The sequence below is a fragment of the Gobius niger genome (assembly GCF_951799975.1).
Source record: "Gobius niger genome assembly, chromosome: 16".
NCBI classification, from domain to species: domain Eukaryota; kingdom Metazoa; phylum Chordata; class Actinopteri; order Gobiiformes; family Gobiidae; genus Gobius; species Gobius niger.
In genome coordinates, this window is record NC_136867.1 from 17,475,793 (window position 1) to 17,497,928 (window position 22,136).

The 22,136-nt window shown below is 40.3% G+C and overlaps 1 protein-coding gene across 2 annotated transcripts; it reads left to right on the plus strand.

Annotated features, from left to right (window-relative positions):
* The first annotated feature begins 494 nt into the window (after positions 1 to 494).
* On the plus strand, positions 495 to 14,864 carry vps39 (VPS39 subunit of HOPS complex). 2 transcript variants are annotated; one of them, XM_079573308.1, is made up of 24 exons: positions 495 to 1,029; positions 1,198 to 1,263; positions 1,343 to 1,407; positions 1,512 to 1,554; positions 1,650 to 1,744; positions 1,914 to 2,012; positions 2,092 to 2,184; positions 2,360 to 2,540; positions 4,542 to 4,662; positions 4,877 to 4,997; positions 5,239 to 5,368; positions 6,078 to 6,220; positions 6,318 to 6,458; positions 6,537 to 6,678; positions 8,488 to 8,574; positions 9,062 to 9,135; positions 9,254 to 9,470; positions 9,740 to 9,868; positions 10,209 to 10,311; positions 10,821 to 10,866; positions 11,135 to 11,284; positions 12,956 to 13,090; positions 13,368 to 13,459; positions 14,131 to 14,864. In XM_079573308.1, the coding sequence occupies exons 1-24, from the start codon at positions 957 to 959 to the stop codon at positions 14,210 to 14,212; spliced, it is 2,628 nt and encodes an 875-aa protein (XP_079429434.1). In that variant the 5' UTR covers positions 495 to 956; the 3' UTR covers positions 14,213 to 14,864. The 2 variants fall into 2 exon arrangements, with proteins under 2 accessions (XP_079429434.1, XP_079429435.1); XM_079573309.1 differs by having other exon boundaries at positions 5,242 to 5,368.
* The last annotated feature ends 7,272 nt before the right edge of the window (positions 14,865 to 22,136 follow it).

A 22,136-nucleotide genomic window follows, 5' to 3' on the forward strand; every position in this document is an offset into this window, starting at 1 on the left:
CTTGTCCTTGTGCAATACTGCAAAACATGTCTGAATATTGTTTTAATACTGTTTTTGCTTTATTTTGTTATATTATTTATATTTGTTCTGATGATTTATGCTTTTACTTTAAAGAGACACTAAACCCGTGTTTTTAAGTCCGCATTGTAAATGTGAAGCTGATGACACTGATGATAATGTATGGCTTCTTGCATAATATGTTCAGCAAATAAAGATTTGTATTGAAACTGTATTGTGTTTGCTGTGTGGTTATATTAGTTATATTATTGGTTATATTACAACGCCTGCCTTTTGTTAAGCCCAACTCAACCAGCAGAACAAGATCACATCGCACCATTTAGTTTTCCAGACCTCTGGCCATAATGCGTAAATTGAACAAGTGATTTTGTAAACAGATGCTGCAGCACCATCTACAGCAAAACCAAAATACGGACTGTTGCTTTAATGCCATCCTCGTGAGTGGAGGCCACAGTCACGTGCCTGTCAAACTCCTGCGCAGTCTGGGCTCAGCTGAGGAAGTAACACGAAGCTAACCGACTCTACATAGATTACCTGCTCATACGCGGCTTGCACTACAAAACCCAACTCTTGTAATATGTCTACTTGGTTAGTGCCTTATCGGTGACCAGTTCTCACTTTGTTTTAATGAGATGAGGCATTGCTGACGAGTTATTGCCACCGTTTGCTAACTTTAAGCTAGCATGCTAACAGTTAGCTTGCTGCTGTTTTGATTTTGGAGATTTCCAAGGCGGACTGCATAGCGCTACAGCGGCGGTGGATATATGTACTGGGGACGACTCCTTTCCTGTAGGCCTGTAGTCACGCACAATTTGAGTGAGTTCATGGCAACTGGGAGATCTTATCAATCCTAGTGGGAGCCATAGCGGGTTGTCAGCTGTTCTCTGAAAGGGGTAAACACAGTATAGATTGAGACAAGATTTACAACATCTTTCAAAATGCATGACGCATATGAACCAGTGCCTCTTCTGGAAAAACTCCCTCTTCAGATTGACTGTCTCACGGCCTGGGGTAAGTTATCTAACGTGAATTAGATCAAATAAATGGCATGTTTAACTGAGCTCATGGGAGTGACCCATGACATGTTTGCTTCATAAAATACCAACATTGTAAATACAGAATTAGTATGCCACTTTTTGGGCATAATTGTAACTCAACTTTGGTCTTATCTTCTCACAGAGGACTGGCTGCTTGTAGGAACTAAACCTGGTCATCTGCTGTTATACAGAATAAAGAAGGACACAGGTAGAGTCTGATGACTTGCTTATTTAACAATGTTTGTGTCTCTAATATGTAGTTAATAAACACATTGTATTTCCTTTAGCAACAAACCGTTTTGAAGTGACCTTAGTAAAGTCAAATAAGAATTTTTCAAAGAAGATACAGCAGGTAAGTGAAAACAACATTTGTATGTGGAAGTCATAGTTAGCAATAGTTTGAGATTAGATCTGATAAATGAGCGTTGACTTTGCTAACCCTGTTTTATCCTACAGCTGTATGTTGTCTCACAATATAAAATCCTGGTCAGTCTTCTAGGTAATGATATTTTATGTATTCATTTTTATTCACAGTATGTTCTGTTATGTTGTGCTGTTTATCCCCATCTTGACATTTCTTATTTTGTTTTAAAGAAAACAACATTCATGTCCACGACCTGTTGACGTTTCAACAGATCACTGTAGTTTCCAAAGCGAAGGGGGCCACGTTATTCGCATGTGACCTTCAGGTTGGTTGTGGACGTGTTTAGCAGCATGATTAAAAATGTTATTGCTTTACATTGCGATCAAACATCTTTCCCACATGCTATTGAATAGTCATGTTTTCAACTTTTGCTTGTTCTGTATGAAAAGTTCTTCCTAGTAAGACTGTTCATCCTGTTATTCTCGTCTCAACAGCAAACCAGCACAGGGGAGGAGAGGCTTAGGATGTGTGTGGCAGTAAAAAAGAAATTACAGCTGTATTATTGGAAAGACAGAGAGTTCCTTGAGCTACAGGTGAAAAAATTGTAAATATTTCCAGTGTTTCTCAGTCCCGCTCAGGTTATTTTGACCGCAACAGTTTGTCTGTTTTCAGGCTGATTTTGCTGCACCAGATTTTCCCAAATCCATGGCCTGGTGTGGAAATTCCATTTGTGTGGGTTTTAAAAGAGACTATTATCTCATTCGAGTAAGTGACAATGGAACAACTTGTATCCAGCTTATACCATATTGGCATCCACACTCAATATATGGCTCTGGTTTATGAATTTGATGAAGATTTGTTTCACTTCATAACATACTTAGCATTAACTTTACACTTAGCAATATCTTTTGTCTAGATTACATTGTTCTCTTTCTTTTAGATGGAGGGTGGAGTTTTAAAAGAGCTCTTCCCGACAGGAAAGCAGCTAGAGCCTCTGGTCGCCCCTTTGGCTGATGGGAAAGTAGCCGTAGGGCAGGATGATCTCACTGTGGTCCTCAACGAAGAAGGGACTTTTACTCAGAAGTGCGCCCTCAAGTGGACAGACATCCCTATAGCAATGGGTAAGGCACCAATATTTATTTAGAGCAGTTGCTTACACATTTAGTTTATTGCAAACCTTCACACCGCATTTTTAATAATCTACAGTATTATTTTTGTTTTCTTTATTTTTTTCATTTATTGCCATGACATCAGAATATCCTCACATTATTTGGCATTCTTCTTCAGATCAATTTTTATTACAGTAAACCCTCAACACATTCTATGAAAAATATGCCACATTTGTGCAAATTTGTAAATTTTTTGCAGCCGTAGAAAAAGGAGCTGGATTTGCGGCTTCCTATTGCACTGTCAGGGCTGGTGTCCAGATGCCCACAGAGAGTTTTATATTTCATTTTGGTCAGAAATTCGGACACAAAGTGGGCTACACCTTGAATCACCACATTTTTTAAACCATGCTCTCTGCCCACAACACATTTAACAGCAGCAGATCCACACAAGTATAGTGTAGTATATATAGATCATGCAGTTGTTAATGCAGAGCCACTGTAGACAAACTGACAGCATCATGTGACAGTTGTTAAACAGGTTTGTTCTCATTATTGGTAGCACAGCTGATGGCCCCAACAATAGGCTCTATTCTGTACACAATTACTGTTTAATAACTGTCCTTGTTTTAATGTAACCTTTTGCAAAGTTGTAATGACAGTTTCTAAGTGTTCATGATCCGTACATTCAAGTGTGTGTGTTTGATCAAATTTACAAAAGATTGACACAAAGAGGAAGTAAAGGATTAACTACATCCCCATGTCGTGTTTAGTGAAGTAGTGTCAAGGCGTTGGCACATATGGGGAAGAACTTGTCACGAGCATCGCATTTATGTTCTTAATGTCTTTATGTCATCTTTCATTACAACAATAGGATGTTTGCAGTTATCCTTTGGACACAGCAAAATATCTTATTGGATAAACATGTTGACCCTAGTCTGTAGTTTGATTGTCAACAACCATGTTCTATAATAAGCTGAATGCCCATCTCGACTGCGAGGGTCAATCAGGCTCCTAATTTCGGTCCAAACAAACCACTCCGCCATTGAAATGTATGAGCGAGTTCAGGTAGCGGAGCGTGAACACCGAAGTATATTGAGCCTTAACCGTGAATTATAAGGCCTACGGGCATTGGTTTAAAGACTATAAGTCTCAAGTGACATTTCTTGCAAATATTTATGTTGTCAATATCTTGAAAGCGAGGGAATAGTCAGGACGGCGGCTCCGTTGGCAGGAGGGGACCACAGCGGACAGGGGGACGACAGGACCTGGGATCAGCCCGACACAAACACCGCCACTTTTTAAATCATTTAAATTTGTCTTGAAATCACAGGGAACAGTTTAAAAATGGTGTTGATGTTAAATATAGTGGGTACGTTTCCGTCGGGTCAAATTAGCGACCGATTAGCTATGTTGTACATCAGATCACTCGTAAAAAACAAACAAACAAATAAAGCAAATTTAGATGGCATAGCCTATGTGTGTATGTGGATCTCTCTGGTCACAATAATAAAAATAAAAAAAGATTTTGTTTACTGTCCACTTCCTTATTTCTCATTCCAATTTAAATGTAATGAATATCGACGACATGAGGCCACAGTTTCAGACCCTGGACTTTGTCCAACAGTCGCCTTCAAGGGTCAGAAATGTTTTTCTCACATAGTTATTCCAATTATATGAACAAGGACTGGTCATTGACAGCATCTCTACATATGAACCGTTGTTCAGTTCTTTCAGTTTCTGTCAATCTCCGTACGCAGCCGAGGTTGTAAAAATAGACTTTATGCAAATATTGTAACAAGCTCCATGGCGACGACAAAAGCGCTTTATATCAACAACTTTCCAGAGGTTAAAACGGTCTTTCGTCGTTGCTTTTACGCTATTAATGTTGTTCGCCAAAATCATGCAGCCCTACTTGTTTAAAATTGTGGTTGGTTTTAAGGACTTGCACATTTTTGGGGGGAATCTTTTTTTATGCACACACCCTGAAACTGTCTCTCTCTCTCTCTACCCCAGAGCACCAGCCTCCGTACATCATCGCTGTTCTGCCCCGGTACGTGGAGATCCGCACCTTCGAGCCACGACTGTTGGTGCAGAGTGTGGAGCTGCAGAGACCGCGTTTCATCACCTCTGCGGGGTGAGGCTCAGAGCTTTAGGTTGATCATCTCTGTCGGGTTTCTGCTTTAATGGAAGTGTGGTTTGCAGGGAAATAGAATTCAAACTTTTATGTAGGGCTGCACGATATATCACCAAAATACTGTTACCGCAACATTAGGCATTGCAATAGTACAGTCAGTTTTTGTCATTTGTTCTATCAGTGTTTAATTTACATTTCTACTGTGCCTCCCCAGTCCAAACATCGTCTACGTCGCCAGTAACCACTTTGTTTGGCGCCTGGTTCCCGTGTCTATAGCCAGTCAGATCCGGCAGCTTCTTCAAGACAAGCAGTTTGAGTTGGCTCTTCAGCTCGCGGTGAGCACAAGAAACACTGACTTTACATTAAAAACATATTATACCAGTTTGTTCTCTGCCTTTAAGGGAACAACATTAAAAGTTGTAGTATTAAAGCAGTTCCTTGAAATCTTGCATAATCACTCTATAAGTACAAGCGTTTCCAGGAATAAAATATGTCAATTTTTCATATCTCTGCGTGAGTCTTTCTTTATCGTGTTACGTCACAGTTTTGTGAATATTGTTTCTTTGTTCTCTCCAGAAGATGAAAGATGATTCAGACGGAGATAAGAAGCAGCAGATTCATCACATCCAGAATCTTTTTGCCTTCAACTTGTTTTGTCAAAAGCGATTTGACGACTCCATGCAGGTGTTCGCTAAACTCGGCACAGGTACAAGCTCCCATTTTTTAGTTTTCCATTCGAAACATAACGTATTTTCTGGACTATAAGTCGCAGTTTTTTCCACAGTTTGGCCTGAGGTGCGACTTATACTCAGGTGTGACTTATCTATCAAAATATATAATTTCACCTGTTTGTTATTTTTACACTGACAGCCGCTAGAGGGCACTCTAGGCCTTTGTACCAGTATGTGCTACTCCTGTACCACTGAAGATTTAAAAACCGGTACACGACCAGCAGAAAGAAAGTTTGGAGTAAGTGAGAAACTTGTGAGGGACTGGAGGAAACAGGAGGTTGCTCTTGCAACTGCAATGAAGGAAAAAGAGTCAGGCTAAAAGCTAGACGGCCACAGCTAGAAGAACGAGTTTGCAAATGGGTGCTTGAACCACGTGCTGCTGGGAATGGCTTGTCAACGGTACAGTCACACCTCCATGCCCAGATGCCAAGGCTTGTGCGACTTATTTTCCAGAGCGACTTCTATATGTTTTTTTCTTCTTCATAATACATTTTTTGGCTGGTGCAACTTAGGCAATTATTATACGGTAATTACCAATATACCAATATACCTTGATTTCATCTCCTACTCCTCCTGACACTAAATAGAAGTATTCATTTTACTTATACTTTTCTTTATAACTTTTGATTCTGTCTAAATAGGCTTAGCATTGTATTCTGAGACTTGATCATGTCTGCCTCTCAGACCCCACTCATGTGATCGGCCTTTATCCGGACCTGCTCCCCGCCGACTACCGAAAACAGCTGCACTACCCCAACCCCCTGCCCACTCTCTCCGGGGCCGAGCTGGAGAAGGCCCATCTCGCCCTCATCGAGTATCTCATACAGGTGGGTTTTCATTGGACAACTCAGCCATGTTGTTCTTCAAAATGTTACCTTGTATTTCTTTTATATAGTGAAGTCATTTGTTTTTCATTTCCGACAGAAACGCAGTCACTTGGTCAAACAGTTGAACGACGCCGATCCGTTCACCACATCTCCGCTAATGGAGGGCACGCCCACCATCAGGAGCCGCAAGAAGCTGCTGCAGATCATAGACACGACTCTCCTGAAATGTTACCTGCACGTAAGCGCCAGATAAACAGCCGCATTACCACCATATATAGAATATTACTGTATAACTGTGAATCTTTCCGATGTTTAGACCAATGTGGCCCTTGTCTCTCCGCTGTTGCGTTTGGAGAATAACCACTGCCACATCGAGGTGAGCGAGGACGTCCTGAAAAAGGCCCATAAATACAGCGAGCTGATCATCCTCTACGAGAAGAAGGGTCTGCATCAGAAAGGTACGGATAATTTACACATGGCTTTAACATAGTGCACCTATAGCGCTCAAACAGTAATTACATTTTTTTTGTTTTTTCTTTACATTTGAGTCATCATAGACGTCTGACTCACAGTAAATGAATAATGAAGTTGTTTATGTAATGTCTCTTAGTGGAGGCCTTCTTAACCAGGGTTTTTTACCGTTGTGTGTGACTTTACTGTCGTCCAAGCTCATGGGCGTGTCCCCTCTAACTTTCTCACGCAACAGAATAAATAATCCACAATTGCACTCGGCACATGTTGATACATTTGTACAAAGTGAGTTGAACATTTTGAGAACTGTCCAGCCTTGTGTGTAACATAGAGGGAGGGAACTTGTTGAACTCCGATGGGAAGTCCCCTTCATGTTTGCCCCGTATCATCCGCTCTGGCTGTGGTCATCGGCATAATGGCTGAGCTCCTCTTCTTCGCTTTTCTTCCGCTCTCTTGCAGAGTTGAAATAATTAACCATTCAGATTTTCCCAAACAATGACCGTATTGAGCGTAATTCAGCACAGAGTAATGGTTTGACCTGATTACATGTGATATAATCTTTCTTTTTATTGAATATTCACTGAGAAACTACTGCCAGCTGTGTTGAGATTCCCAGAAACGAATTGTTTAAATTGGGCCAAGATTTGTTTTGTGGGAAATCTTTTGAATACTGCATTTGTTTTTTGTAGTTGATCTCTGATGAGTTTAGTGGACTGATAGTTAGCAGGATTCAGGCTCCTCAGAATATTTTTGAAGAGAGTTAATCTCTATATAATATCATGAACACATTCTATTAACATCTCTGGATGAAGTAAAACTTTCCTTTGTGTCTTTTGACTCATGAGTCTAAGACAACATTGCACCCAGACACATCCAGTGACTTTCTCATTAGATATGTTAGATTATATTTGATTACTGCCTTGAATATTGCAGTATTTGCTCAGCCATTTTGACACGCATATGTCCCATGTGTCAAAATCAAAACTTCGACTCAATTAAGACCAAAATTAGACTAAATTAAAAATGAATTTGGAAAGTTATGACTTGTATATTGTTTTTTTTGGTCGGGACAGTGCATTTTAATAAACATACATGGGTCTCATGCATGTGACTAACGGATTAAATAATATAAATAAATCTTTATATCCACTACGATATGGCGATGTTATCTTCAGTGATTGTGCCCTTAGGAGAACTGTCTTGTCTACTTTACCATGAGACTTTTTGAAGTACTTGCTTTCATCCATATACTTTTAGTGCCATTTTACAATTACACGTTGTACAAGCTTTGATAAGTAACAGCTTTTGTGTTGGAAAGGGCATGGGCGTACAACAAAACACTGACTGCACACACTCAGATGTTTTGTTCTGACGAAAGGAAAAAAGGCTACTTTCAGCCAAAGTTACATCAACAAGTCGTGTTCCAACTATACAGTTGTGTTATAAAATATATTTGACCAGCAATTGAAAAGTACACTTAAGTTGCTGCTTTAAGAAAATGTCTAGACTTATAGTTTTACGCTGAGTCATCTTTGTGCTGATCAAACTTGTCACAAAGTCATTTGTTTGCCTGACAAATTGTACAGCAAAATTTTTGGCCCATTTTTCTGTACAAGCGTCTGGTTTCCATCCCCTTTGTGTGTGATGTCATTCGTGCTAAACTTTCCTGGTCTGTACCAATCCAAACCAGCTGTTGCCAATTTACAGTGTTGATGGCAGTTATCAAATACAAAGAGCTGTGAGGGATTACAGAAAGACTTAGTTGGCTCTGTTCTCACTCCTGACTGGCTCCACAGCTCTGCAGGTGCTGCTGGATCAGTCCACGAAGGCCAACTCTCCGCTGAAGGGCCACGAGCGAACAGTGCAGTATCTACAGAGACTGGGTGAGTGGGAGGTCTATTGACGAGATCATTATCAATCTCCCTTTTTATAATTGACCACTAACAGAGCTGTTAAATCGTAACAATGTTGAGACAGCTAATAAAAAGTCTCTTTCACTGCATTCTCACTGAAAAACAACTCACAGAGGATCCCAGATTTTGTGATAAATGTGCCACCTTTTCCCCCTCAATTTCTATGTCTACTTAAGTCTGTTGTTGAATCATTGGACATGGACTTCCTTAATAGATTACAATGACAGATTTTCTATAAAGCTTCCTGCAACACATTGTTAATGGCGAAAAATAATAAATTGCAATTGAAAGTGTCTCTGCTACATTCAATGTGGTACAGTTCTAACTATGAAATGTTATGCCATATTGGGACTTCATAGTAACACAATAGGTTAAAACGTAAGTTGAGATTCAGACGCTAATAGTTTTATTTTTATATTTATTGTGGACTTCATTTTGTTTTACTCTTTTATTATAGGAGTGGAGAACTTGGGCATCATCTTTGAGTTTTCCCCCTGGGTGCTGAAGAGCTGTCCGGAGGATGGCCTGAAGGTTACCCTCAAATCTTTTATTTCCTTCACCTCCGTTTATCAGACATTTTGAGCTCAGCCTTCGTCCCGTCTCCTGGATAAAAGCATTCCTGGAGATTTAACTTTGTGGTGTGCTGCAGATTTTCACTGAGGACCTGCCAGAGGTGGAGTCTTTGCCCCGGGACAAAGTGCTCAACTTCCTGAAGGAGGGCTTTAAGGAGCTGGCCGCGCCATATTTGGAGCACATCATCTCCATTTGGGACGACAAGGGCCCCGAGTTTCACAACGTGCTCATCCAGCTCTATCTGGAGACGGTTCAGAGCCTCATGAAGACATACCTCAACTCCCTGCCTGAAGGTCAGACTGGAAAAATTATAAATATTAAGTCAGAGAATTTGACTTTTTTATTGTCTGGAGTGGAATATTCAAAATGTATGAACTTACTGATTCATAGATTGTCCATAAACATAACCAGTGACGCAAAATAAGGACAGAATATTAACCTTTTTTCAAAGAATTGGTCCCATTTCTCCGTCGTGAATGCTTGCGTCTGAATGCTTTCTTGTGCACAATCGTGTTTTTACTGAGTCAGTTCTGTGACTGACTTTTTATTGTTTCTGTCACAGGAGTCCCAGCTGTGGCTGCTGGTAAAGAGCCTGGCACGCTGGGAGAGTTCAGACACAAACTCCTGTCCTTTTTGGAAGAGTCTTGCAGCTACGAACCAGAGCGGCTCATCAGCAACTTCCCCTTTGACGGTACGGAAAGAGAATCTAACTCATAAGGATTTAGGTTAGCAATGATGATTAGAATAATACGAGAAGTCACTACTTCTGTTGATGTTTGACAAAGAATATCCCTTAGGTGATAAATCAAAATGCCGTAAAATGGTTCTCTATTATATGTTATACTAATCAATTCCTGTAAATAAAATCGTTATATGCATCAACATTAGCCCTTGGGATGTGCAGCTTCATGTCCTTTGAAAACCCCATATGTTCTTTTATAGGGGAATTTCTTACTGTGTGTTTTTATATATTGGCCTTTTTTTTCTGTAGGGTGTGACTTGCCCTTTTGACCTGCTTTTCCGTCCTGCAGGTCTGTTGGAGGAGCGGGCGCTGCTGCTGGGGCGGATGGGGAAGCACGAACAAGCCCTTTTCATCTACGTGCACATCCTGAAAGACACGCGCATGGCCGAGGAGTGAGTCTCCGCACACACGTCGCTCTATATGTGCTGCAGTTCATGCCCCGGAGCAGAGTGTTGGAGCTTGTTAAAATCTCCTCTATATGCGCAACGCTAAAGAGCTGATGTGGCCTGACTGTGGCATCCTGATGATGCTAACACACAGCGTTACAGAGCTACAAGCAATGCTGATTCATCCAATATAGGATTTTAAACACTGCTGCCAAGTACAAAACGCAACAAGAGAGCTTCTTTACTCCTTCTTTTCCTTTATTGTCTAACGTTACAGTCGGATATTGACATAGTGTAGGCTATTGTTCATTTCAAAGTACATTCATATTCACAAAATGATCACTCCTCAATGCTCAGGTTAACACTCCCTCATTATGAAAGTCCTTTTTTTGTCTCCAACTCAAGAGAAGACGGTGTGACCTGATTGTGCCAGTCCGATTACCTTATAACAGCTGCAGGGTTCGGCCCAAAGCCAACAACAGAAAATAACATAATTGTGTCTGCTTTATCTACAGATACTGTCGGAGGCATTACAACAGCTCGGTCGAAGGAAATAAAGATGTGAGTTTTCTTCTTCGTTTTGGCTGAAAACTTTAGTGTGTCTTGGAAAAAAGTGCATGATGTATATTTTTTACAAAGAGAACAAAAGATTGTGGTTAAGATTAGAGATTATTAGATGTAGAGGTTTTTTGTTGGTGTGTTTTTTCATTAAATCTGTCCAGTTCAGTGTGGGAGAAACTTTGGCCATATTATTTACAACAGACAGTAACTCATCACCCAAAGAAAAATAAGTTTGACAGGTTAATTTTGATCTTTTGTGTTTCCGTAGGTTTACCTGTCCCTGCTGAGGATGTACCTCTCTCCTCCGGACGTCCACTGTCTGGGGCCCATCAAGATGGAGGTGTGCGAGCCCCAGGCCAATCTGCAGGCCGCGCTGCAGGTGCTGGAGATCCACCACAGCAAGCTCAACACCACCAAGGTACCACTGAAGGTTTGCTGAGAGCGCGCCCCAGCCAGTCAAAGCCAGAACATGAAAGGAGGAAGTCGTATTTCTATCACCAATTTCATGCATTTTAAATTGGACGGCTTCATAGGCGGCATCCTGCTGCTAAAAGAGTGGCAAGCTTGATTAAAAAATAGCAAAATGCATTGTAGTTTTGGGTGTGAAATTAAAGGAACATCTGGTTCATGAAATAAAATTGAGGGATTCACACTGAGGAGTAATCCTGAAGTCCATTTTGTGAAAGATGGACACTCAGACAATGAGAATAAAGACTTTCCCTTGTTAGGTTTTCAAAATATGCTCTTTCATCAGATTTTCTGTTATTTATCTGTTACCTCAACTAAAAATAGCAAAGCAACTATTGATTTAAAGCTGTTGCTTCTCTTCCACATGACCTACTTTACAAAGGTTTTCTCCACACAAATGTGAAAGCATACAAGACTTTCAGATATTCATTTTCATAGTAGTGTCTTTTCAAATATACCAAGCAAGCAGTATCTGCCAATACAATTTTACTCAAAGATAAACACATTCATGGCTGCATAATACTGCAGGCTATATGAAAGTGTGAAAATATTGTAATATGGCAATATTCTTGCCTGGCCAGCCAGACGCTCCTCCTTACAGTAGAGAAGGCTTGCAAGGCGACTTATACACTGTTTTCTTCTGCTCTTTCATCTGTTCTTAATCATTAATCACAACCGGAGCAAGAAACAGTGTTGAAAGTGTTCCTTGTGAAAAAGGACATGTCCAGCGTTTCTCTAATAGGTTGATCCCGTCTGTCAATTGGCTTAATTGACAGACGGGATCAACCTATTAGAGAAACGAGGAGATCAGGAGATCACGCACGCTCCCAGACTACACATCTTTGAAAAAGCATGAAGTCTGGCCGGCCAGGCAAGCAATATTCAAGACAATTGTTGAATTATGTTACATTTTTTGTCTCGTAGTGTATATAAAATGTAGTGCAATAAAATGATGGGAAATGAGTTCTAACAATTAGATCAGTTGTTGTTGTTCCGTGTACCATAATGTGGTGTTTTCTGCCATCACTAAGTATACTCCCCCCCAGCACTGGTCTTATCCACACAGTATCTACTGATGTAAAAGCTGCCCCTGATCTGTCTCCAGCTTTATTGTGCGAGTTATCTCAAAAAGGAACAATCCAGGTTCAACCATGAGCACATTTTAGTCCAAGGTTTCATTGAGGTCTCCATTTTGTGTTCCTTTATCCCACCTCTTATTAATTTACTTTAATGTGAGCCCTCATGTGCTCGTCCTGGCCTCGCTCCCAGAATGCACTCTGCCAAAGCTGCACTGAGACGGAACAAAAGGGCCAGCCTCTTACGGGGAGCGGAGCTTTTATTGATAATCGTGTTTTTCAAAGTTGTTGCAAAGTTACGTCATGGTTTGGCAGCGACCGAAGCACTCAGAAGTAGATAAGACTTGAAAATTCTCCTCAGTATCTAAAATGGATTTATTTGACTTGATGCTGTAATTAGACTTCGCTTTCGGGTCACTGGGTTAAGGGACAGTAGGGAACAGTGGGCAGGTTTAATTACAGTAATGCTGATTCTGAATTAGACCAGTGCTCGTAATGTTTTGACCAAATGTATTCATTGTTGATGTGACACTTTTTATTTTCAGGCCATTAACCTGCTCCCGGCCAACACCCAGATCCGAGAGATCCGTGTGTTTTTGGAGAGCGTCCTGGAGGAGAAGGCCCAAAGGAAGCGCTGTGACCAGGTCCTGAAGAGTCTGCTGCAGGCCGAGTTTCTCAGGGTGGGCGTTCACTCAACTACTTTACACAGATCGTATTATCAAGGAAGCATTTACCTATTCCTTGAGATTATTTTGTATTTGTTAGTAAAGAGTAAAAGGGAAAATACTCTACATCTTCATCATAATGTAAATCAATCGACAAGTTCAGCTTTAGAATCCCATCCAGATACATTATTCTCGATTCATTCTTAATATTGTCAAAGAAACTACTGTAAAAGCCTGTCGTGTACTGCGACATAATACAAGGAGCTGATCCAAGTGATCTCTCTGATCTCAGGTTCAGGAGGAGCGCATTTATCACCAGCAGGTGAAGTGCGTCATCACTGAGGAGAAGACCTGCCGCGTCTGCAAGAAGAAGATCGGCAACAGGTACTGCCCCCGTTTCATCTCACAGGGTTTCCTGCTCTGATATTTTACACATTATTGTATTGCTTTGTGCACGTTAAATATATTTATGATGTATTTTGTAAATTATTTGATGGCTCTCACGGTGAGACAAGTCACTGTAACAATTGCTATAAAATGTTTAACCAGTCAACACCATGCCAAATCTCTTTTAACTAGAGTATATGAGAATCAAAATTACTAATGCACTGACCAGACAAAGAAACAAAGACTATGAACTGGAATGAAAAAATGGGGGGGGGGAATATAATTAACCCAGGCCTTATTAAACTGAATAAAATTCGAGTATGAGTACTATAGCCAATAAAAATATACTGGTCTTGGTCTTGGCAATGTTTGAAGACAAATTATTATTTTAATATTCAAGCAGTATACTGAAGATAACTGAAGATAAATAAAAGGCTAATAGTTTCATTCCATTCTCAGTTTTCTGTCTCTGCTTCGTTCATAGTTGAATTTCTTACACAGTCCACATGGATGCGTTGATGCAGTCTTTACATTACATTTTGACAAAGACACCTACAGCCCTTTAACACCAGATTTATTTTCATCCCTTGCCATAGCCTTTTTCTGTTAGCACCTGCTTATGTGCTCTGATTGCACGACTAACTCTGTAAATTGGTGTCTCCCCTCAGCGCTTTCGCCCGGTATCCCAACGGAGTCGTGGTGCACTACTTCTGCTGCAAAGACCGGAACACCTGCCCCACCGACCAGTAACAATCCTATTCCATGTAGCAAGATCTCACTTTTAGTCCAAGCTGCAAACGAGGGACGCAAACTGAACTTTATCCGGCCCAATTGGACTTGACTTGGCTTTGAAAGTGCGCTAGGGCCTGTCTAAAGACTCTAAATCTCTGTGTGCATGGAGAAGCAGCAGGAATTTCTCAAGCGCAGTGGACAAAGCAGGGGAAGAAGGCCTGGCATTCGAAAGGCATGTGTCAGTGAAACGCTAAACGGGACACTCCAGACTTTACTCACGGAGCAGGAGCAAGAGGTTTATCTGAATGAAGATTGAAGATATTTGCACCTACTGTAGTGTTTATATGGTTTCTCCTCTTCCTCCTGAGACACCGTTTTGGCCTAAATCTCTGCTTTCTATGTCTCATGTTCTCTTTTAAGGAGAAATCTGAAATGGGTTTCAAAAGATTGTACTCTTAGTGAAGTTACAAAACTGGCCCGATGTTGGATTTTCTTTTCCAAGCTTAGCAATAGCTATTTTGGTTATTTTGACTATTCAGTGTTTAAACATGTTCATTTTGGTTTGTGAAATCGGAGTGTCCATAGACAGATTACTGTTAGTATCACTATTTAAATCAACAATTTGTCATATTTGCTTAAGATTCACATTGACATTATCATTTCTCCGGCTGGGCTCAAACCTTTTAGACCCTCCCTTGCCATTTAAGTCCTGGCCTCTGATTTAAACCCAGGATGTTCTAAATCTAGCTCAGCTTCTGGCGATGGGTCCTCGGGGCGCTGCTCTGCTCCTGACAGGACGCCCCAGTGACATTGAAGGATGGGACAATTACAGAGAACACATTTTCCTTCTGGGACAATCAAGTCAACCATACCTTACTGATATTGGTGTAGCCAGTAAACAATAACCCATTCAGAAATGTAACCCAAAGTCCCATGCCGTTTCCTAGGTAACATGACAAGCTGCCTTGTTTCTATGCGGTCTATGGACATGCGACCTATGTTACACTGACTTTTAATTCAATGTTTTTGTCCTTCTGTGTTAATAATCACAGCTTATGAAGTTACAGCACTTTATCTGTGGGGGGTTGGCCTTTTTATTTATTGTGGAATTATCAAGTTTAATGTGGATGACATGGAAAGTCATTTTAAGGCAATATTTCAATCAAATGTTTGTTTCAGTTCCTATGAAGCTACTGGATGAAGCAGGACTTAACTTTATCAAGCAATTGTGAATATTTCTTTACTAATTTAATAAAAGCATTGAAGAGATTTAAGATGGAGAGACTAAAGAAATTAATGGCCTTAATATGTATATTTTGTTTGCTTTTTGTCTATTTTAGCATCTTCTGAGATAATTTCACGTAGCATTAAGTGTCTTCTGCTTCTAAAACAAACATTGCACTCATGTACTCAACGACTGTTTCAAATAAATTTATTACTATTGCAATGGTGATCTGTAACACAAGAGGTTCTGGCTTTAATTATTATTAATAAAAGCATTTAAATTATGTTTGTGGCAAAATTTCCTATGAGGGACAAAATCTGCTTTTTGGGAAGAGAGTGGCGGGAATGTATGGGTTTATTTTGTTGACATAAATCATAGCATTTCTTAGCACATTTTTTTTTAAGAGGGGACTTTGATTATTTTATTTTGTATTTTCGGAAAAGAAAAATAATGTAAATGAGGCATGAAGTTAGATTCAACAAATCTTTCTGTTAAAAGATTTTGTGATCATTACAAGACTGAAAAAATATGATATTTTTATCGGCAGTGTTTCCTCTTGAACATGAGACAGTATTTCCACAAAGTTTGAGGCATGGCAAACATTCATGTCTTTGAGGCAGTTCTAGAGTTGCCAATGTTTCTGCTAAATCTACAAACAAAAAGGGACATGCAGACAGAGAATTGAGCACAAAATCCTCTTGTAGGATGGAGGTATCACTAACCCCTCAACCACTTTTCCCATTAGTCAATGTTCAGGTATTCAAACTGTACATAAATTGTGTTCAGGTATATTTAGAGTCTAAATATGACATTCATCTGCCACACAAATCATCAGTGCCAACAGATCTCCACACACGGGGCCAGCTGTGGGTATTATTTCAGAGCATTTACCTTGTGTTTAAATTCAGACTTTAGGTCCTGATCACAGGTCCAGATCCCGAGCTCCACCCGACACAAAAGTGACTCGACAATAACCACAACATGACACAACGTCTGCTGGAAACTACCCCTCACTTCTGTTTCTCGACTGATTTTCAGAGCAGGCACAGTGATGTATACCAGGGCACTGAGGTGTTTATGTATTTAAAGCTTGCCAGCAGCACCATGTGCTTTTGGCACATAGAATATAAAATAATAATCTTTATTCCACCCTCTTTATTATGACACCTGCACATACAGTGGTCTGCAGAAAGGGCTGAGCTTCCCCGAAAATGTCATTAATTTTTTCAAGTTACTGTATTTATAATTATAAGTCTGCAATAATGTGCTTTATTTCCTGAGAGGAGCTCTTGTTTATCAGCTGTCCCAGTGTGGTCCTCAATATCTCTCTGAATTAAGAGCTGCTTTGACGTGCTATGTGGAAATCCATAGAAGTTTCAAAAGGGTCATCATGGAAAATGCTGGCTCTGATTGGCTTGGGCAAATGACTCAAAAGCCACAGAGCAACAAAGGAGGGGAGTGTTGTAATTTCCTCTATTTTGAACAGTGATTGGCTGCCGCTCACCCCATTCCCCTCCACGTAAAAGGCGGGAATCGGAGGACACTTACAGAGCGCTTCTACTGCTTTCAGTCAGTGCTGTTAGCTGCTTTTTCTTTCTTTTTTTTCAAACAAAACAACTCAAAAATCCTAAATGATTTGGTACAATAAATAGTATAATCCTACTTTTATTCCAGTGAGGGCTGTGATTCAAACCAGCAGATGATTGTTGGGAAATAGATTCAGAACGGGCAAAATTGACGGACAAATGGACAAATTGAACTCCAGTAAACCTTACTAGGCGCTATATAAATAAAGATCTTCTTCTTCTTCTTCTTCTTCTTCTTCTTCCTAAACTGCCCTTTGTGTCCGATTTCAATATGTTGAGTGGATGAAGAATTCCAAAATCATTATACAGTCCTACAATCCCCAACATTGGTCCGTCGTGCCGGATAAAATCCCGAATACTACAAAAGTAATCAATATTGAGTTGGAGTTGATTTTTAATAAATAAAAACAAAACATGATCTGAGTGAAAAATAAAGTCTACATGACTGTATGGCATCTTCAAAACTGCAGCTCTGTGGGGTGTTCCCCGATGTAGCCAAACCCGCCTAAAACCCGCGGACATATTTTTCACTAGTTAATAGAGCCAATGTGTTCCTGCGATGATGAGAAGCTATAGTTATTGCACCACAATTTGACTTTGAGACATTTACAAGACACATGGTCGTAATGTTATGACCATTGACAGCTCTGGTTATGCCTCATTGATGGGTTTCAGGTGACATCATTCATCAACATTGTATCTGTAGTGGATAACTGAGATCTGGAGAGGGGTCCTGTGTTTACCCCAGCTAGTTCGCACAACTTTGTGATACAAGACTGGACTTGAACACTATGAACTTGTGGATCAGTGGTTACAGGCGGCAGGAGATTAGCCCCAGTCCCACTATTATCCCGGGAATTCCATACATTTTGGGATTGACACGCAGCCGTTAATCGACTTCCGGGTCCTGTCAGCTCAATCAAAATAATGGGGCCAGTGGACCTTTTCACAATAACATTTGAGAGAAACTAAAAACAGGATTTAATATTGTTAATTGTCAAATGCTGAATTGTGAACCAACTGAACGCTTAACAACAAATAAAGTCATTAATTCAAACAAACTACATTGTAAACTTAGATTTTTGCCAAGTATGGACTAGTCTGCCTATCAATCAAAAACTAACCTGCGAACCTACCTACTTGAGGTACGGAGCCTTTTTTCCGGCGGCGTTGTCAATTTTAGTCTATTTTGGCCTTCACATTATTTTAGAAATGCCATACCGCTCCACCCTGCCACATATGGATATTTTTAACATCAGATGAAATGGGCCATTGCTTAATTCTTGTTTTCCGTCAGAGTTAGAGTATAATATAATAAAATATATTTTTGAATATAGGGTCAATCTCTTCCACTAAAGTCCACTAACTTGGCTGGACATTTTTGTACTATCACAGGTTGTGGACATATTGTGACACATTCCGGACCACTGTGAAAGTGTATTGCAATAAGGGGGATATCGAAGCATGATATTGCAGGCCGAGTATGTCCCTATTTTACTCTATTGTTAAATGGTATTCAAATTGGTCATGCAAGGTGCCTTGAACTGCAAATGGTGAATGCATTGTAAAGGAAGACAATTGGTGTGAATGTTTTCAAAATAACGGTTCAGCCATCTCACGGTTTGGTGCATCGCGGTGCAAGTACAATATTAAACTAATAGGAGACTTCATGTGTTTTTGGAGGATGCACATTGCTGTTCATGGGTGTCTACAGCCTGCACTTTATTGGTACGTGACGATGAAACACATGCGTACACGCCACAGAGCTTAAATATCAAGAAACATAGAGTAAAACATGCGCTCACATTTTTGTACAGTGCATATCGTCAGATTTTTGCACCGCGGTTACACCCCTGATAACATTCCAGTGATCTGTGTCAAACAAATGAACAATATTGTCTTATTTCCATATGTTCGCCACAATTTCACTTCAGTTTTTATGGTGACATAACAATTGCAGCGCCACATGGTTCTTTTGGGACTCTTCATTTGGTTAGTTATGAACAGTGCGGCCACTTGTACTAACGCTCTGTGCATCAGGCATCAAGTCTCCGAGGAGCAGCACATTGAGGCCACTGTGATCGAATGCCATTGAACCTACATAACATGCCTTTTAAATTAGATAATCTTTGCCCTGATCAATAACTTCAAGTCCTGTCTAGATTATAACATTATTTGAAATGATTAAACCCATGTGACACATTGTGAGGCATATTTTTTATCATTAAAATGCCTCCGCGGTGTAGGAATGCATGTGAAGCGTTAAGGTGTAACGTGAACCCTGTTTGATACATGGCTTGCATTTAAAACTAATAATGTCATAGGAATGAGGTCATAGGTTCCTGAGTTCGCTCTCTGGTCTGCTGTTTGCATAGCGTTTGCATACCCTAACCCCGTGACTGGGTGGATTTCCCAAACATTTGCTGTGGACTAATCCTCGGGACAAAGGCTTTCACCAAAGGCAGCGAGCCACAGATTCTTCTCCAGATCTGAGACTGTGCATGTTTCTGGTTAAGGGAAACGAGAAGAGAGCACACAAACTCCACTGAGAAAGACCCCACACTGTCCAGTAATCGAACATAGAAACATTTTGCTCTCCAGCTGCCCAGTTTGTCACTATGGCAGGGCAGTGTTGATGCGATGAGGGCAGATTTAAGTTTCGTTTGGAGGAGAAAGAGGAAATCCTTGTCAGCATTTTGAACACCTTGTTTCAGAATGTTATTGTGGCATAGAAACTGCCCTTTGACTCATTATTATCTTAACTCAATTTCTTAACCCGAACCCGAACCCAGCACATTTTCTGCAGTTCGGCTTTGCCCAAATCTGAAAGCTTCTTGACAAAAAAAAGTGTCAAAATAGCAACAAAAATGAGACAAAACCGAGGGAATGCAACAAAAGAAAAGCCACAAAAGAGTGACAGAAAAGTGACAAAAACGCAAGTAATCAAATAAAATGTCAAAAAGGTTGATTAAGGCGGGGGCCACTGTTTTTACATACTGAAACATGTTCTTACCTGAACGAGTTGATGTGTACCTGTCTGGTCTTTGTGCATGCGCTCAGTCACGCAAAACGACCAAAGATGCTGTTAGCATTTGGCCTCTCCTAGTATATTCCTATAGCTCCAAACAGGGTGAAGTTATAAGCGACCAAGCTCTTCCACGGACACAAAGACCAGACAGGTACGCATCAACTCGTCTAGGCTCAGGCAAGAACATATCACAGTATGGAAAAACGTTGGCCTGTTCCTTTAAGAGATTAAGGATGTTATGATATCACATGAACACAGTTTATAGAGCTCAGTATTGTGTCATCTAAATCCTTAAAACTTGTGGGATTCCTGGCACAATCCTACTGTAACACTGTGCTTGAGTGACAGATTTCTATAGTAAACGTTCAATTCATGACATTCTTTCTCAAACTCTATATATTGACATAACAGTCCAGTGGAACATACAAAAAGAGAATTTGCTTTGAGATACTTTTATATACAGTCTAGACTTTTGACGAATCCTCACTTGTATATTTGTCCAGTTTTTGTCCCATTTCCCACAAGCCTCCAGTATATTTGAGTTTGGAAAGCGTGTTGTGGGAGCGTCCAGCCCTGTGTTTCCATGAGGCTTTGTGAGAGACTGTTGACAATAGGTGTGGACTGTCTCTCCTCCACATGTGTCCTGATGTATCCTGTTCTCCAGCTCTTTCCTACGATAATCTCGCCTTTATCAAACCAGTTTTACCACCGCCCAGTGATGCAACGTTTTAAATTTTACCCTAAAATCTCTATAAATCAGCTCATTCATTCAAATCCTTCTGAAAAACACAGAAAACAAAGCTAAACTTCTCACCTTAGGAACAAAGTGCTTCACATATTTATTAAAGCATCGTGTAATGAATGTAATGCTATGTAAAAAGACAAATAGCAGAAACAAGACACTGAACTGTCTCATTTGTTTGTCCTTGTCTGTTTGAATGAATTCTGACAGTAGATCCAGCGGCTGCCCAGAGCCAGATGTGGCATCGACCGTTGCTGACCTTATTCACCAACGCAAGCAGCATATAAAATAGAGCACAACATTAACCGTGACCTGTACTGTATATGTCTGAATATATAAAGAGAGTGAATGAATTTATAATGAGATTATGCTCCATAGGGTCCAGTGGTCTTAAATAAATGTTTGAAAATGTCAACGCTAGAAAAGATAAATTGAATAGGACATTTCTCACCAAATCTCGGATTCTACTGATGAGATTATGGTGGAAGAGACGGAGATGTACAGAACAGCTTTGCCAGTGTTGAATTTTGAACCTCTGACTGTGATATCTGCTTCGTTATTAAATTGAAACGACGTAGTTGGAAAAATGTGTGAATCCTTTTGTCTGTTTTTTTTTTTTTTTTTTTCATATTTATGCACTTCCCTGTTTCTATGCTTCCTCTCTTCCTCTCAATATGTCTGTAACCAACCACTTTCCAGGTCCTATTAGAACAGGCTCTTGATGTAAAACAATATTTAATATGCATGCTGTGCAATACTGAGCCAGGTATTTCTATGATCACTTGTGTTGCCTCACTTGTTCTCGAGCCCCTGTTCGAATGCATAATTTAAAAATGCATGCAGCAGTAACAATGAGTCCTCTTATGTGCAGTGAAAGCAGAGGTGAGGATTAAAATTTCTTTTTGATGACTTGTGTGGAGCGTGGAGTGAATGTGTTGATGCAGAGAAAAGATGAGGATTTTTCCAGAGAGGAAATTCTGCATATAAAGTCCATACTTATTCAAGCTTCACTGGTCCTATTTGGCCACAGTGCCCATGAATAGCCCACTGAAACACAGTCTTTTTCTTAAAGGCAACTCTTTATGATAAGAGGTTTGCTGTACATTAACATCCCAAATTGACTGCAGTCATAATGAGTTTCCATGCCCTCGTGGATTAGCTACATGTTATGTGTAAGCAACATTATGTCAAAACTATGATGCTAATAATTTCATGTATCGCTTGGATAGGCTTTGTTTTGTTTCGGCTCTTTGACATTATAGCCATGAAACCCGCGTGTTTTGTTTGTGCATCACTGTGTGAGGGAAATCCACGGCGCTAGGACCACGCCTGATCCTGGTGTCAGTGCAGATCACAGCCGC

Bases quoted from the DNA above. Each gene is read 5' to 3' on its own strand.
- vps39 (XM_079573308.1), top strand. From the start codon at position 957: ATGCATGACGCATATGAACCAGTGCCTCTTCTGGAAAAACTCCCTCTT. The intron at 2,541-4,541 runs GTAAGGCACCAA...TCTCTACCCCAG, and splicing joins AGACATCCCTATAGCAATGG to AGCACCAGCCTCCGTACATC. The intron at 9,869-10,208 runs GTACGGAAAGAG...TCCGTCCTGCAG, and splicing joins CAGCAACTTCCCCTTTGACG to GTCTGTTGGAGGAGCGGGCG.